The sequence below is a fragment of the Arachis duranensis genome, chromosome 1, assembly GCF_000817695.3.
Source record: "Arachis duranensis cultivar V14167 chromosome 1, aradu.V14167.gnm2.J7QH, whole genome shotgun sequence".
In the NCBI taxonomy this organism is placed as follows: domain Eukaryota; kingdom Viridiplantae; phylum Streptophyta; class Magnoliopsida; order Fabales; family Fabaceae; genus Arachis; species Arachis duranensis.
The window spans coordinates 38,240,731-38,257,264 of NC_029772.3; the positions used below are offsets into that span (position 1 = coordinate 38,240,731).

Consider the following 16,534-nt stretch of genomic DNA (forward strand, 5'->3'; position numbering starts at 1 on the left):
TTATTTCTCTCTATTACTCTTGCCTTTTCCTAGGATCTGGATGCCTATACACAAATATAGTTTTTCACTCCTCACTATTTTTATATTTAATATTAGTTATAATAAAATTAGAACACCAAACATAAACATGAGCATTAACATTAGCATTCAAAAATAAACCAAGGCCCTGGATAAGCTCAAGGATTTCACAGAAAACATATTATCAAAATGTAACTTTCTTTTAATCTTATCTATACTACTTTCTTTACCCTTAGTCTCAAGAAAAAACAAAATGGATAGCTTCATTATTTTACATAGATGATGTATTTCTGTAACTGTCGTGGATGCCGTCAACCCGTGACAGTTCCAACTAATGATAGTCATTGCTGAGGGTGTTCATGATTCGGCTCGCCTCCTCAGCCATGAGATCATTTACCTGAATCTTTTGTCTTTTGTTTGAGTTTATCATTTTCTCAGCTCCTTCTTTGTTGCCAATTATTCCTTCTAGCATGAGTAGATCATTTTCTCCTCTTTTTTCTTTTAATGCACAAGCTGCTATTAATAATTTAAATCAGCTCCATCTCCCACTACTTCGTTTTCTCTTTCTCTGGATTATTATCTTCATTTCCTTCTTTCATTGCCAACTCCATAAAATAAAAGTTCCCATCTTTAGTGTTTTGTTTAAAAACCCTGTTGGATTTTCACACATAATCCTCTTCTTTATGTTTTTCTTTGCTTTTCCAAATAATCTCTCTGCCAGTAGCCAATTCCTTTTTCACGTCCTGCTCAATCCCTCCTTTTGAACACTCCTTAATTGTTGTTCTGTTGTTACCTCATTCCTCTCTTAAAATGCTCTTGATTGATCTATTATAATTTGGGATCATTACTGGATACTTGACTTAGGCATCATTATCTTTGTTTCTACTACTCTTTTCTAATCTGTTAGTTTTTGCTCTGATATGCTTATTGGACTCTATGTTCTCACTTGTCCTTCTTGCTTCAGCATCAATCTGGCTCATATTAATGTTAGAAGGGTTGGTTCCTTTTTTAGTCCCAAAATGTATTTCCATATTGTGGCCTATTTTTATAATCCACTTCTCTTTAAATGATTTTAGAGTTCCTTCCAAGGAAGCAATTAGATCTAAATCCTGGGCACGAATTCGGTACGCGTGATGTGTTAACGCACCGAAACGCCAAAAAGCACTTTGGTGCACCGGTCAGCCAAGAAGTGCCTGAATAAAAATGCATGCTTTTCTTGGGCCATTTCTACAATTTCATATAAAATAGAAGGGTCACTTTTTCGATTTTTAAAATGAACACATTAAACTTAATTGTTAAAATTAGTTGGACAACTATTATTGTCGCTAACCTCCTCCTCTAACCCAGGTTCTCTTCCTCCCCTTCCACTCCGTCGCAATTGCACCGTCCCTTCCATTATCTCCACCGCCGACAACGATTGAAACCTCCCATTCAGCTAACTACTTCTCCTCCCCACTTAATCATGGTGGTTTTGGCAGCGTCTTATTCTAGTAATTCATTAGACAAGATTCACAGTTTTTGAACCACAAAACACTCATTTTTTGGGGATTGAGAAAGTGTTCAGTGTTAACCCTTTTGATTAGGCGGATCCAAGAAGACTAACAGCATCTCATCTGACCACGACGGTACCTGATCTTCATTGTCAGCTGTCTTCGATAGTTGATGGCGTCGCCGTCTCGATGAATAGCGTTTGATGGCATTGTCATCTCCATAAATGGAAAGAAGGTACCCATTCTATTATCACCTTTCACTTGATTTATAAATATCTCCTTTTGTGTTCATATAGGTTGCCAATTTTCCTTGAAGGATATCTCCCAATTTTGCGTGTTTTGCTAAATTATCGTATTGTTGTTATTTGGCATAGGGTTGCCAGGGATGAAGATATCTCTGGGGGCGTGTGTATCGCCGAGGAAGCAGAAATGTACGATGGAGCAGACCATGGAGTTGGATTGGTTGAGGGCGAAGGCTTTGAAGGGATAGAGTCAGACGATTACGAGTTACACGAAGATGAAACAGGACACGACCATCATGCAGAGGCCGATGTCGATAGTGCGGATGTGGTTGAATTGGAAGACAATTTGGACAGCATCGGAGGAATGTCTGACAATTTTGCGGATGATGACTTATACGCTATTGATTGTGGCAAATCGATAAATTCGATTGATTTTTTGAACTTGAGCGAGGAGGAAGTTTTCCGCTTTAATTTCGCAGATGTTTACATTGCGTTTTAGTTCTACCAGCAATATGCAAAGCACCATGGCTTTGGAGTGAGACGTTCAAGGAGTGAAAAATGTGGCGAAGTAAGGATACGGTAGGAATTTGTGTGCCATCAACAAGGGTACCGATCCCGGAGGTTCTACTCAATTCCAAACCAGCAAAAGAGGCCAAAGGACGAGACACAGTGTGGATGCCCTGCAAGGATGCATGTTTGCATAGACGATGAATCAGAACATTGGCACGTTGCGTACTTTTCAGATGCGCATAACCCCAATGTTCTTGAATTGCGATTTTCTTCCACGCTCCTGGGCCATCAGAGGATGAGTGAAGCGGACATCGAGCAGATGAACGACATGCGCAATGGAGGATTGGCGTCTTGCAAATCCATGATTTTATGGCGAGCCTAGCCGGCGGGTATCATAATGTCCCCTACACAACAAAGGACATGCACAATGTAAATGCGAAACAACGAAGGGAGGGTGGCCTAGATGCAGAATCGTGCTTAAGATATCTCCGAGAGTGCAAGGCAAATGATCCAGCACTTTACTACAAAGAAGTTGTTGACGGGGAGGGCGTGTTACAACATTTGTTTTGGTGTGACAGCACCAGCCAAATTGATTACCAGGTATTTAGAGACGTGGTAGCCTTTGATGCAACGTACAAGAAAAACGTTTACCTTTCACCACTGGTAGTCTTCTCTGGTGTGAATCACCACAACCAAACGGTTGTCTTTATTGATGCACTCATGGCAGACGAGAAAGAAGAGACCTATGTTTGGCTGCTTCAACAGTTGTAAACTGTAATGAAAGGGAAAGCTCTTGTGTCCACAATAACCAATGGTGACCGGCAAATGAAGTCTATGATCGAGCAAGTAGTTCCAGAGGCTCACCATCGACTCTGGGCTTGATACCTACTCTGAAACGCCACGAGCAACATTGGAAAGCCTAACTTTACCAGGATGTTTAAGGATTGCATGCTTGGCGACTACAAGGTCGGAGCATTCCAGAGAAAGTGGTTTGAGATGGTGGAGAAATTTGGCGTCGCCGATAAAAGATGGGCACAAGACATGTACGAGAGAAGGCATAGTTGGGCAACATCACACATACGAAGAAAGTTCCTTGCCGAATTTCACACAACCTCAACGTGTGAGGACTTGCACGCGGTGATATCATGGTATGTTAAGTCTCGATACAGTTACACTGATTTTTTACATCATTTTCATCGATGCTTGATGTTTGGTCGTGCAAAGGAAGTCGAGGCTGATTTTGAGTGTGCAAAGGGTGACCTTGTTTTGACCACCAACCTGAAACAGTTGGAGCGGTGTGCAGCCGATAACTACACTCAAACAATATTCTATTTGTTTGTTCCCATTCTTGACAGGACCTGTGCAATGAGGGTGGTTGATTTTGAGGACAACGATTCGTATTTTATCCACACCGTCTCTCGATATGGCACTCCTGGGAAAGATTGGCATGTTGTTGCAACATCTGAAATGAGCGAGGTCCGATGCACGTGCATGAAAATTGAATGTTTTTGGGTCCCTTGCGATCATATAATTGTGGTGCTTGTTTTTAACAATGTTCATGAGATCCCAAGGTCTCTGATATTGCCGAGATGGACCAAGGATGAAAAAGTGGTGGGGTGCAGTCGATGGGCATAATTTGGGATTGTGTACAACTAACGCAACACTGGTGCCTGATGGATTGGTACCAGAAAGTGTGCAAAATTGTATGTCATAGCACTGAGAAGTTCCAGTTTGCAAGAGACATTGCCATGCTGATGCTGAAACACTTTGAGAACGAAGATGCAACCGACACCAGTTTTTCACCCGAGGGGCCATCCAATGAAGGTGGCAGAGCCTCGGCACAGAATCCACCCAGGCGCAATACAAAGGGTAACGGTGTTAACGATGGAAAAAAAATTCAAGCATTGTGTTGGTTGTAGGTATTGCGAAGAATATTTTAGTCAATATCCAAGGGTTGCTCTTTCCGGTATACTTTCATATCTTTGAAATCCCTCCAATTGATTCGGACAAGCCATCTTCTATTCTCCTTGGGAGACCATTTATGAAGAAGTTCTGATTCAAGTTGGATGTACATTCCGGAGCTTACTCATTTGAGGCCGATAGAAAAATAGTGAAGTTTACTTTAGATGGATTCAAGAAGCCTACTCTTGAAGTCTACTCCATTTTCAGATGCGACTTAATTGAAGATCAAGTGATTGAGCCTAACAAGGAGCAAGAAGAAGAAAAGCATGCCAAGGTGTTAGAGATTTTCCTCCTTGGAGAGGTTCCAAATGCTCAATGAACTCATGCAAGTCCAACTTAAGACTTTAAACTAAAGTGCTAGGTGGGAGACACCCCACCATGGTAACATTGTTCTAACCCTTCTCCTTTTGTTTATAGTTCTTAGATTTAATTACTTTCTTGTGTTATATTGATAAAAAAAAAAGAGAAAGTCTCTTATGCGCGCGCACACCCTTGTGCGTACGCACACATCTTGATCCCTTCTCTGTTCAGAGCATTCGCACGACTTGTGCAAGCACACACCTTCCATTTCTCACCTCGTGTGCATGTGTACACATGCTTGTGTGTATGCACAAGTACTGTTTTTGACAAAATTTTTATTGCACTTTGAATTTAGCCCTAACGCACTTCCACCCCCTCTATCCCCTTCTTTTCTTACTTTTACCCTCTTTTCTATTTATTCTTGTTTGTTTTATTTGTATTTCAATTTTATTTTAGTAATTATATTAGTTTTGGTATTATTTGCTTGTTAAATAAGTTGCAAGTGTTTGCTTGATGGTTGATTGGGTTGCTTCTTGATTGAATTTCATCAATGCACTTTTACTTTGCCTTAAATTACTAGCACCTAATTGGATTTACACATTCACATTTTGTTGCATATTAGGTGAAATTTTTATAAGTGCACATTGAATTAAGTGAATTGAGTTGAAATTACTTATTCATCATGATCTTTTCATATCAAATTCATTACATGACCGATACTTATTTCTTGTTAATGCTTTGCATTTGTTTGAGTGACTTGACTTGATTATTATCAAGTGTGTCACTTTTTGCAACAAGTACCTTTACCATGTGGCTATTTCATTATGAGTCATAATGAATAAGGAGTTTACTTTTTATTATTGGATTGGTCATTGTTTATGGTGCTTCTATATCAATTTTGCGCTTTCACTTGCACAATTTCAATAACCAATATCTTATATATTCAATTCACTTTAGTTGTGGTTACCTAGGTTGGCCTATGCCTTTCCTCTTGCTTATGCCTTACTTGCAACCTAGGCCACTTGATTGAGGAACATGCTATTTCTTTTGATTGTGTGGTTTCTGTTTTTATCCGGCCAATGTGTATGTTCTAAACCGTCCATACTTCGAATACACACATTGTGTTTTATTATACCACACTTATATGACCTTTTCCTCAATTGTTGTTTATTTGCTTTCTATAGTAACCTGAGCTCCGGTGCCCACCAGCTGAAGGTGGAGCCTCACATCTCTTCACCCCCGGATTGTGTGCATGTACGGAGGACTGTGCAATATTTAAGTATGGGGGAGGATCCACAATTTTCGGGGCGTAATTTATTTTTCTCAACACTTTGCATCATTTTCTTATTTTACTAGTTATGTTTTTTGTGAATATTTGTTTATTATTTCATTGCATTTCACGTTGTTTAGTTTGCTTGTATATATCTTAGTTTGGTTATAGTTTTATTGTAATAAATATTTGCATTTGCATGGTAGAGTAAATAAGCTTGGTTAAAACAACAAAGAATTTTCAATAAATCTCTTATAGGGCGTTCCATTGATTAGATTTGAAAAATTGTTTGTTTTCAACTTGCTTGAAGTATCTTTTTATGGAACATAAAAAAGAGCTTGAACAAAATACTTAGTGACCTTTGAGCCTTAATTGTATGGTTGCACATTTTCAACCACAAATTTTGTTCTTGTGTGTTATACTTCTTTTATGATTGTAATCTTTGATTTGCTTGATTCTATATGTCCATTATTTTGTGTATGAATGTATTTATATGATTGAGGTCATCGTTTCATATAGCTCACTTAACCAAATAGCCTACCTTTTATCTTTCATTGTTAGCCAACTTTGAGCCTATGCTAAACCCATTTGTTCTTAATTTTAGCATATTACAAGCCTTAAAGCGGAAAACAACAAATATCCCTTGTTTTGATCTTTGATTAGCTTAGGTTAGTGAGTGTATTTATCATTCAAGTGTGGAAATATTTGAGGAGATTGGGTGAGATAAAAGTGTATTTTAGTATTTTTGTTGAAAATTTTGGGAATTGGGTCCATACTCATGCATTAAATGTTTAATACCATATGCATTGGCACTTTTGTATATACTTCATCAAAAGAAAAAGAGAAAAACAAAAGAAAAATAAAAGAAAAGAAAAAAATTGGAAAAAGAAAAAAAAGGAAGCAATAAAAGGGGACAAAAATGCCCCCAAAGTAAAGTAATAATATCAATGCATATGGAATGTGATTGAAAGAGAATGCACGAGTGTGTGAAAAAGTGAAGAATGGGTAGTTAGGTTTGCATTAGAATTGAATAGGTTGTTGTAAGTTAGGTGGAAGCTTAGGTTAATCAAAGATTCAAATTTCAAACTCACTTGACCAAATAGAATCTTACCTTGACCCTAGTCCCATTACAACTCATGGATAAGTCCTCTTGATATTTGTTTGCATGCACTGAATAATTGTTGATTGTTAGATGACTTGCAAATCTTTAGAAAACATTATTAAAGGAGCATTGAGTGATTAAACCCTACACACTCAGCGATTAGAGTGTAAACACATCCGGTGAGGGAGAATTGTGATTAGCATGAGGACATGCTATTGTTTAAGTGTGGGAGAATTGATGAATCCATATTTGATGATATATTTTAGTTTGATTTGAGTGGATTTCATCATATAAACCCACATTTATTCAATCAAATAGCATGCTTTTGTGTTTTCTCTCTAAAGTGAGTTTAATTGTGAAAACATACTTTGTGCTTAATTTAATCAATTTTATTCCACTTTCATTCCATTTGATGCCTTGATGGTTTTGATGAGTGATTTCAGGTGTAATAGGTTAGAATGGCTTGATAAAGCTGGAAGAAAAGCATGGAATTGGGAGAAAACATGAAGAAATAAAAGGAGAGAAGCATTTCAGAGTGTGCCCACGCACACTTTCTATGCCTACGCACAACGGTTAAAATCAGCACCTGTTCCCACACACAGAATAGAAATCAGCAAGTGTGCCCATGCACAACTTCTGTGCGTACTCATAGGAAGAAAATCAGCAAGTGTGCGTATGCACACACCTATGCGTACGCACAAGTCCCAACGCGTGACTCACTTAATACAAATCGCTGGGGGCAATTTCTGGGCCTCCAGAGCCCAGTTTTGGGACTTTCTAAAGTTGATTCTTGCTATATCAAAAGGGCCCTCATTCCATGTGAATGGGGGAGCAATTAGGGTTAGTTTAGCATCATATAGGTCATTTTCTAGAGAGAGAAGCTCCCCCTTCTCTCTAGAATTAGGGTTTCTTAGTTTAATTTCTTTATAATTTCTACTTTTAATTCTTGTTTTCATCTAGTTTCTTCTACCTTTCTTGTTCTATTACCTTAATTTTCTCATGTTATCTTGTTAATTTCTCAATTTTGGTTACTTTTTATGTTTATGAGCACTCTTGTTATTTTGATTTTCATTTAATGCAATTTATGTTCATGTTCTTTTATTGTTGAATTGAGTTGCTATTCTTACTTTTCTTGCTTGATAGTTGTAGAATTTATTATTTCTTGTTATTTTACCATTTTTTTATGCCCACCAAGTGTTTGATAAAATGCTTGGTTGGATTTTTGCCTAATTTTTCACACTCTTGGTCGAGAAATTGGGTGATTGGGTGAACTTGAGTGGTGGATGTCCATTCCTCATTGTGTGAGAATTGTTAATTGAGTTGGTTTCCACTAACTTTAAGCCTTCCATTAATAGAGTTGGATAGGACTTGTGGATTGAGATCAATTATGCCCTTTTGACTAATTCTCGATATTAGGATTGACTAATTGGGATTAATTCCACATAATTATCATGTTTGTGGTCCATAACTAGGATAGGAATCCTAAATTCTTCAATTCTTGCCAAGAGCTCTTTTGCCATTTAATTTTCATTTTATTGCTTTTACTTGCTTTCATCTAATTATTTGCATGCATCTTTATTTTCTTGCTATTTAATTCCTTGCTTCTTACAACCAAAACCCCCCAAAATCCCCATAGCCAATAATAAGATAATTTCATTGCAACTACTAGGGAAGACAACCCGGGAGTCTAAATACTCTTGGTTATTGTGTTTTGATTGTGACATCTTTTGATTAAAATTTGATTCAGAGTTAGTTGTTGGTTTGGACTATACTTGCAACGTAGGAATTCTATTTTGTGAAAATCTATATCAACAAATAATTCTCATCGTCAGTGGGACACAATAGGATGACGTGTCTGGACTGCCGCATAATAAAGTCATCCAACGCAGTTGCAGATGAGTTGGATTCTTTGGACACTAACATGGTGGGTTAGTCATTTTAAAGATAATCTAGTTAACACTTATGCCTTGATAAATTGTTCTAATCATTTGGTTTTTACATTGGTGTCAGCTCTATAATAACCTATCCGGGGATCCGTATGTGACCGCGGAGATTTCTTCATTCCGCTGCTCCAATAGTGACACGCAGGCTGAGTTTGTTAATAGCGACTTTAGTGGGACCAACACGTCCGGGCTAGTTATATCTCTCAGCAATTGAGCGAAGGGGGCCTAAAGTCATCACTACCATGTGTTGCAATGGTAGGTTGGTCGAACCTTTTCACATTCTCCGGTAGGCGGTCGCCGTAAATCAAAGATTGTCTACATTTGACCTTCGTATAGAACCCCTATCTGAATTACAAAGTTGATTTTGTTAAACTACATATACCTGAGGATCTCTATATGTTGTCGGTGTTAACAAAAGTTTTTGCTATGTTGGCATTTGTTGGTATATGGCTGTGCTATATATTTAACTAATTTTAATCGTGTATTTTCAGTAAAATCATAAAAAGGATCCGACGACTGATTCCAGAAGTGGAGGTCTGAAGTGGTATCATATGAAGAGTTGCATATACATTGTCAAACCTAATGTATACATTTGTATATATCGTTCGTTTTTGACCCTTTTGTTGAACTGGACATGGTACTTAGGGTCATATTTATAACGTTTTCTATGTTAAGTGAATATTTTGTATGTAACGTTTAGCCCAATTCTGGCTTGACGCAGTTGCATCGCTCTGGTTCTTTGGGTTCTTTTGAATTGTATGCTTGAAAATAAACGAGATTAAATATATAAATATATTGGCATGTAACATTGTACTTTATGAACGGAAGCTAGAAAATAGCATGGATTGAGTGTACTTGAATGGGGGGGACATGAGTTCTTAGTATATATCCAGGCGGTATTCTTGCGGTGCCAGCCGCTCGAAGACACGCACATAGCCATGTCTTAGTTGGCGTGCAGTTGCTATGACAGACCAGCCTATTCCAAAACATCCGTTTGCCCTCCAGTTTAGTATATATACTGAACGGTCCATGTGCCCCTCTCGTTGGTAATCGAATTGGGCTATCCTCGTAAACTCCCGGCAAAGGCGAGACATTCGGCTAGAAACAAAAACATATTTTTTTATTATATGAGTGCAATGAAATAATTGACGGGAACAATAGCACCAAAAATAGCTGCCGTTAAAATTAAACATTTATAGTTTAGAATTACCAATTATAGTCCAATGTAATGTAATTCTGTAAGGACATATATGTGGATTGTGATAACACTTACGAGCATACAGGATGTTCCTATATTGTGAATAATTGGCATGACAAAGAATGGATTGGTTGATCTGAATCCATCGACCATGTGCATTGTCTTAGGAGATGTCGGATGATTATACAAGTGCAGTACGTCCCTGTTTCATCATGGTCGATGTAGTTAATTTTCATTGTGTGCCCGTTGAAGAACTTGACATACATGGTATTTTGTATGTTGTGATAACGGAACAGCACCAGCCACTCATCCTTTAGGCCGTAGTGTTCCCTGACAGTGACCCATCCTCCTTGAAGCACGATCTTTCCATTAGGTTCCATATTCCAATCCACGCAGTAAGCTGTTCGATAGGCAAGGTTAGTGTCAGAGGTCGCGGTAGGGACCGACCATAATCTTGCGAGAACCGTAGCAGGAGCATCTGTAACAAACAGTGAGAAAAAAAACCCGCTGTCATACATGAATTGATGAATGCAAATAGTATACGAATTGAAATTGGCGTCTATACCAGTGTATCAGGGTCGTTCATGTACGCAGTGTTGCCAATTGTAAGTGAACACATGCATACAAATAAAAGGTTCAACGTTACATGGGTAACGCTATCACATAATGGTAAATGGGAACAATATAGTATTGTGTACATTTACAAGTGCGTCTGTGTATTTCTAATCTACGTCACAATGACCATTGCAGCTTGATGAAGAAAAGATCAGAATTAAAATGGTTATTACACTGTTAACTAGGAGACCAGGAAAGGGGTGCATTACTTGCAAAGGCAGCAGATTCGGTGAAGGTGTGGGAACTGTCTTTAGTCTACATGTGAAGTGGCCCACTACAACCTTTTTCGATTGGTCATAAACTGTATTTTTTGTATGTTGGATGCAATGCAAGTTGTCATATGAAATTGTTAGGCCGGATCAATGTACGGATAGTCTTCATGTGCTAATTATATCATGGGCCGTATATCATATTATGTTATTATATCATTATGTTATGTACAAAAAAAATTAAAAAAAATTACTGAAACTGTGTAATTATAAACAAATTACCTGCTACCATCGACTACATGAATCTGTCCATCCATTACTGAGTCTGACACTACGAAGTGAAATATCACTGAGTCAGATGATGGAAAAAATGATAAAATTAATTATAAAAATTTAAATTTTAAATTAGTTGGATTTTTCATTTTTTTAGGAAATTGGAAATTAGCTTTGGTAATTGCACCAACATTAATGCCCTATCTAATCAGGTTTTAAGGGTTGTTAAAAAAAATCAAATTGCTGGAGGTTCAAACAAATTAACACGCATATATTTCGAATAATAGGCAACCCATTGTCGAAGTCTCCATTGCATCCGACAGTAAGAACCATCAACCATCCAACAAATCACAGGCAAAGTATCACAATGTCGTCGATGGACCGATTTATGCCTCTTCAAATTCATCAATTCTGAACATGGAAAATCAAATTGTAAGTTTTTATTTTTCGTCTAATCCCATAACCCCAAAACCCGCATGCAAGGCCACTTTATTATCGCTTTCTTAATCGTGCAGAGAATGCCACCGGCGTTCTCCATCCTTGTTCGGGAAACCATGTGCAACCCAATTGAGATATGCACCACAAACGGTCAGTCGTGGAGCATCTCGTAAGGCATCGAGGAGGAGCATCTACATCAAATCGTCTTCACGAGAGAGTGACGAAACTTGTACGACCACTACCATCTTCGAATCGGATCCATGTTATTATCATTGTATCACCAACCAAAGTTTATCTATGTGGCCATCCATAGAAACAGCTTTTGCGAGATCAACTATGGAAGGTAACAAGGTTATTTAACGAGTTTCCTGTATGCTTGTCTATATGCTCTCAGGTGAACCGTGTGTTTTCTGTTGTTTAATCCATTGTACCAGATACTTGTTAGCCAAAAGTCTTCCAGCAAAATTCGCACATGACAACTACATAGTCCAATTCTTCGCGATAATCCCGGTGAACGACACTGATACACTGGTATAGACGCCAATTTTAATTCGTATACTACTTGAATTCTTCAATCCATGTAAGACAGCGGGTTTTTTTCCTCACTGTTCGTTACAGATGCTCCCGTTACGGTTCTCGCAAGATTATGGTCGGTGCTTACCGTGGCCCCTGATGCTAACCTTGCCTACCGGACAGCATTATCGTGTGGGCTGGAATATGAAATCTAATGAAGGATCGTGCTTCAAGGAGGATGGACCACTGTCAGGGAACACGACTAACTAAGGGATGAGTGGCTGGTGTTGTTCCATTATCACAACATACAAAACACCACGTATGTCATGTTCTTCAACGGGCACATAATAGAAATTAACTACATCGACCATGGCGAACCAGGGATGTACTGAACTTGTATAATCACCCCAAAAGCCCACAAGACAATGCACATAGCCAATGGGTTCAGATCGACCAATCCATTCTTTGTCATGCCAATTGTACACAACATAAGAACATCCTATATGCTCGTAAGTGTTATCACAATCCACATATATATCCTTACAGAATTACATTACATTGGACTATAATTGGTAATTCTAAACTATAAATGTTTAATTTTAATGGAAACTCTTTCTGGTGTTATTGTTCCTTTCAATTATTTCATTGCACTCATATAATAAAAAATATGTTTTTGTTTCCAGCCGAATGTCCCGCCTCTGTCGAAAGTTTACGAGGATAGCCCAATTTCGATTACCAATGAGAGGGGCGCATGGACCGTTGACGTTAGGATTTTTTGCTAGTAAAGAATTTTATAAAAATATAGTCGCGTTGTAAGTATAGATTCTAAACCAACAGAAAATTCCTTCGTACAAACGTTTTGGTTGTCACAAGTAACAAACCCCTTTAAGATTGATAACAGAAGTATTTAAACCTCGGGTCGTCTTCTCAAGGAATTGCAGGGAGGTATGTTCTTATTATTGGTTATGCAAAGGTATATTTGGGATTTTCAAAAGGGTTGAACAAGTAATGTAAAATAACAAGTCGTCAAAATAATAACTAGTAAAGCTCTTGGCAAGGTATGAGAACTGGAAGTTCTATCCCAGTTATCCTTATCAATTGTGATGAGAATTTGATTTTTCTCCCACTAAGTCAACCTCTAACTATGAAGGTAAGTAAAGTGGATGAAATAATTTTAATTCCTCAAGTCCTAGTCTTTCCATGGGAAAGGCTAGAGTTAGTGGAACTCGAATTAATTCTTGAAGAATTCTAATTTTCAGTCAACGATGAGTTTGATAACTCAAGAGTCACCAATTAATCAACCAGAGCCAAAAGGTAGAAAAATCTAAATTATTTATATCATAAATAAAAGAAACAAATCATATATCTGAAAATACCTCAAATTATATTAACCAAAGAAAATCATAACATGAATGGTCATTAAACAAATAAAAGAGAAAATAAAAAAAAATAAGAACATTTAACCTGAGATGAAGAAGAAATATTCCTAATTTCTAAAAATCCTAATCCTAATCCTAAGAGAGAGGAGAGAGCCTCTCTCTCTAAAAAAACTACATCTAAATTGTGAAAAATCTGAGTTATGAATGAATGATTCATTTTGCTCCACTCCCAACCTCTAATCTGTGTTTTCTGGGCCGAGAACTGGGTTAAAAACAGCACAGAAATCACTCCCAGCACTTTTTGGTCTGTACAGGTCGTGGCAAAGTGACGCGGAGGCGTCATCCACGCGTTTGCGTGGAATGAGATTCGCAGATGCGACGCATCCGCGTGAAGCGCACATTCATGTTGCCTATCTGTACGGCCGCTATGACAAATTATATATCAAATCGAAGCCTCGGACGTTAGCTTTCTAACGCAACTGAAATCGCATCATTTGGATGTCTGTAGCTCAAGTTATGATTGTTTTAGTGCAAGAAGGTCAGGCTGACAGCTTTGGAGTTCCTTCAACTTCTTGTATTCCTTCCACTTTTGCATGCTTCCTTTCCATCCTCTGAGTCATTCCTGCCCTGTAATATCTGAAATCACTTAACACACATATCAAGGCATCTAATGGTAATAATAGAGGATTAATATTAGTAAATTTAAGGCCAAAGAAGTATGTTTTCAATCATAGCACAAAATCAGGAAGGAGAATGTAAACACATGCATTTAGTATGAATAAGTGTATGAAAGATTGATAAAATCCACTCAATTAAGCACAAGACAAACCATAAAATAGTGGTTTATCAGCCTCCCCACACTTAAACATTAGCATGTCTTCATGCTAAGCTAAGAGAAGTTATAAAGGAGTGAAGAGGAATGATAGAATGTATGAAATGCAACCTATCTATATGAATGCAACTACATGCAAAGATGATTCTACCTACTTGGTGAAAAAGTAAATAAATCTTTCAATAACAAATATGAACTAGATTTCACTAATTCAAATCACAAAATACAATACAAATAACTTGCAAGAAAAAGATAGCTCATCAAAGCAGGGAACATAGAATTAAGCACTGAACCCTTACTGGTAGTGTATATCATTCTAACTCTTAAGTGTCTAGGGTCAATTCTCTCAATTCTCTACTAATCTTGCTTTCTATAGCTTGCTCTTTATCTAACAATCAACAAAAATTTAATGCACCAATACACAAATCAAGAGGTCTTTTAAGGGTTGTAATAGGGTTAGGGTCAAGGTAGGATTGTATTTGGCCAAGTGGACTAAAATCTGAATCCTTAATTAACATAAACTTTCCACCTAACTTAAGACAATCCATTTAATTAAAATACAAAATCTAACTTCCCATTAACTGTGTTTTCCATATATTCATGCATCCTAAATTTGAGTTCAGTACATATGCATTGATACCAACACTTACTTTGGGGCATTTTGTCCCCTTTTATTATTTGCTTTTTTTTCTTTTTCACTTTTTTTCTCTTTTTTTGCTTTTTTTTTCTTTTATTCTTCTCAATGCATATGATTAAAGTATTAAATGCAATAATATGTGCTCAACTATTATTTTGCACATTTTTCATACAAAGTCTAACATACTCAATTCCCAAACCAAATATTTATAAACCCACTTTCCCCACACTTAATTCATGAGCACTCTCACTAGTCTAAGCTAATCAAGGATTCAAATTAAGGACATTATTATTTTCCGCTTAGAGTTAGTGATGAGCTAAAGTAAAGAATAAGGGGTAAAATAGGCTCAACATTGGTTTGCAAAGGATAATGAAAGGGTAAGGCCATATGGGTATATAAGCTCAGTGAAATAAGGCCTCAATTATATAAGTGCATGCATACATCAAACAATGGAAATATAGAATTAAGTAAGACAAGATCACAATTTTAGAGAGTAAAACACACAAAAATAAAATATATTGGTTGATAAAATGCAACCAATCAAATAGGCTCAAAATCTCACTGGTTTTGTGTGTTCGAGCTCTAAACTATATTCCAAAATAATATTTCTTCATACAAGTTTTTTTTAAAAAAGTTTTTAATTCAAATTAGTGAAATACTATAAAAAGTTTCTTGAAAAGGAAAATGTGACTTCAACCAAGTGGTAAAATATGCGCAAAATAAAACAGACATGCAATCAAACATGCAAATACAACAATGAAAAACAAAAATTGGTGTTGAGAAGGGACTAACTAACCCGTGGAGATCGGTATCGACCTCCCCACACTTAAAGATTGCACCGTCCTCGGTGCATGCAAAGATGTGCAGGTGGACGGGGGTTGTGGTTCCTCAGCTGGTGCTCGTTGTAGAGTCTTTCTCTTTACCCTTCCTGGTGGCCATCCTGAAAAGGGAGAAGAGACTCTTCCTGGTGGCCAGCCTGAAAAAGGGAGAAGAGAAAGGGACATGAAGTCAAAGGGATAGAGCAAGGGAGAGGGCAGTACTAGTAAGAATCATGCCAAAATAAAGAACAATGTGGTTAACACATGGTCATAATTCCATGAAATTAGGACATCAATGGAAGCATAGCATGATAAATTGAGGCAATTAAATGCAAGATGTTTATTGGCATGCTGGTAAAGGCATGAGTAGCGTAAATCAAGCATTAAAAGCCTTAATGTATTATTAGTCGTGAGAAACTAACAATAACGTTTGTATTGACAATTATATTTAATTAATAAAATATTGAAAAGAGTTTTGTGAAAAACAGGCATTAGAATAGAAGGATAGAATAATTAAGAATGCACAATGCCATACGGGCTTTTTCACAAACACAAAGTATGCATATTAAATAAGGTATGGAAAGTATTAAATCGAACATGCAAGCACCCTTAAAAAAAATAATATATAATTGTCAAGCAATTTCTTAATAATTCACAAGCAAAATAATGACCCAAATAAATTTCTAACACCTTTTGAAAGGAAAAAAGAAAGAAAAAGAAAGGAAGGAAGAAAGAAATAAGAAGGGAAAGAAAAGATTTAGATTTGGGGAAGAAAAGATAAGATA

General features: G+C 37.2%; 1 protein-coding gene across 1 annotated transcript; it reads left to right on the forward strand.

Annotated features, from left to right (window-relative positions):
* Window positions 1-3,193: 3,193 nt before the first annotated feature.
* Window positions 3,194-3,895, forward strand: LOC107486295 (protein FAR1-RELATED SEQUENCE 9-like). Its single transcript, XM_016106847.1, has one exon. The coding sequence runs from the start codon at window positions 3,194-3,196 to the stop codon at window positions 3,893-3,895; it is 702 nt and encodes a 233-aa protein (XP_015962333.1).
* Window positions 3,896-16,534: the final 12,639 nt, after the last annotated feature.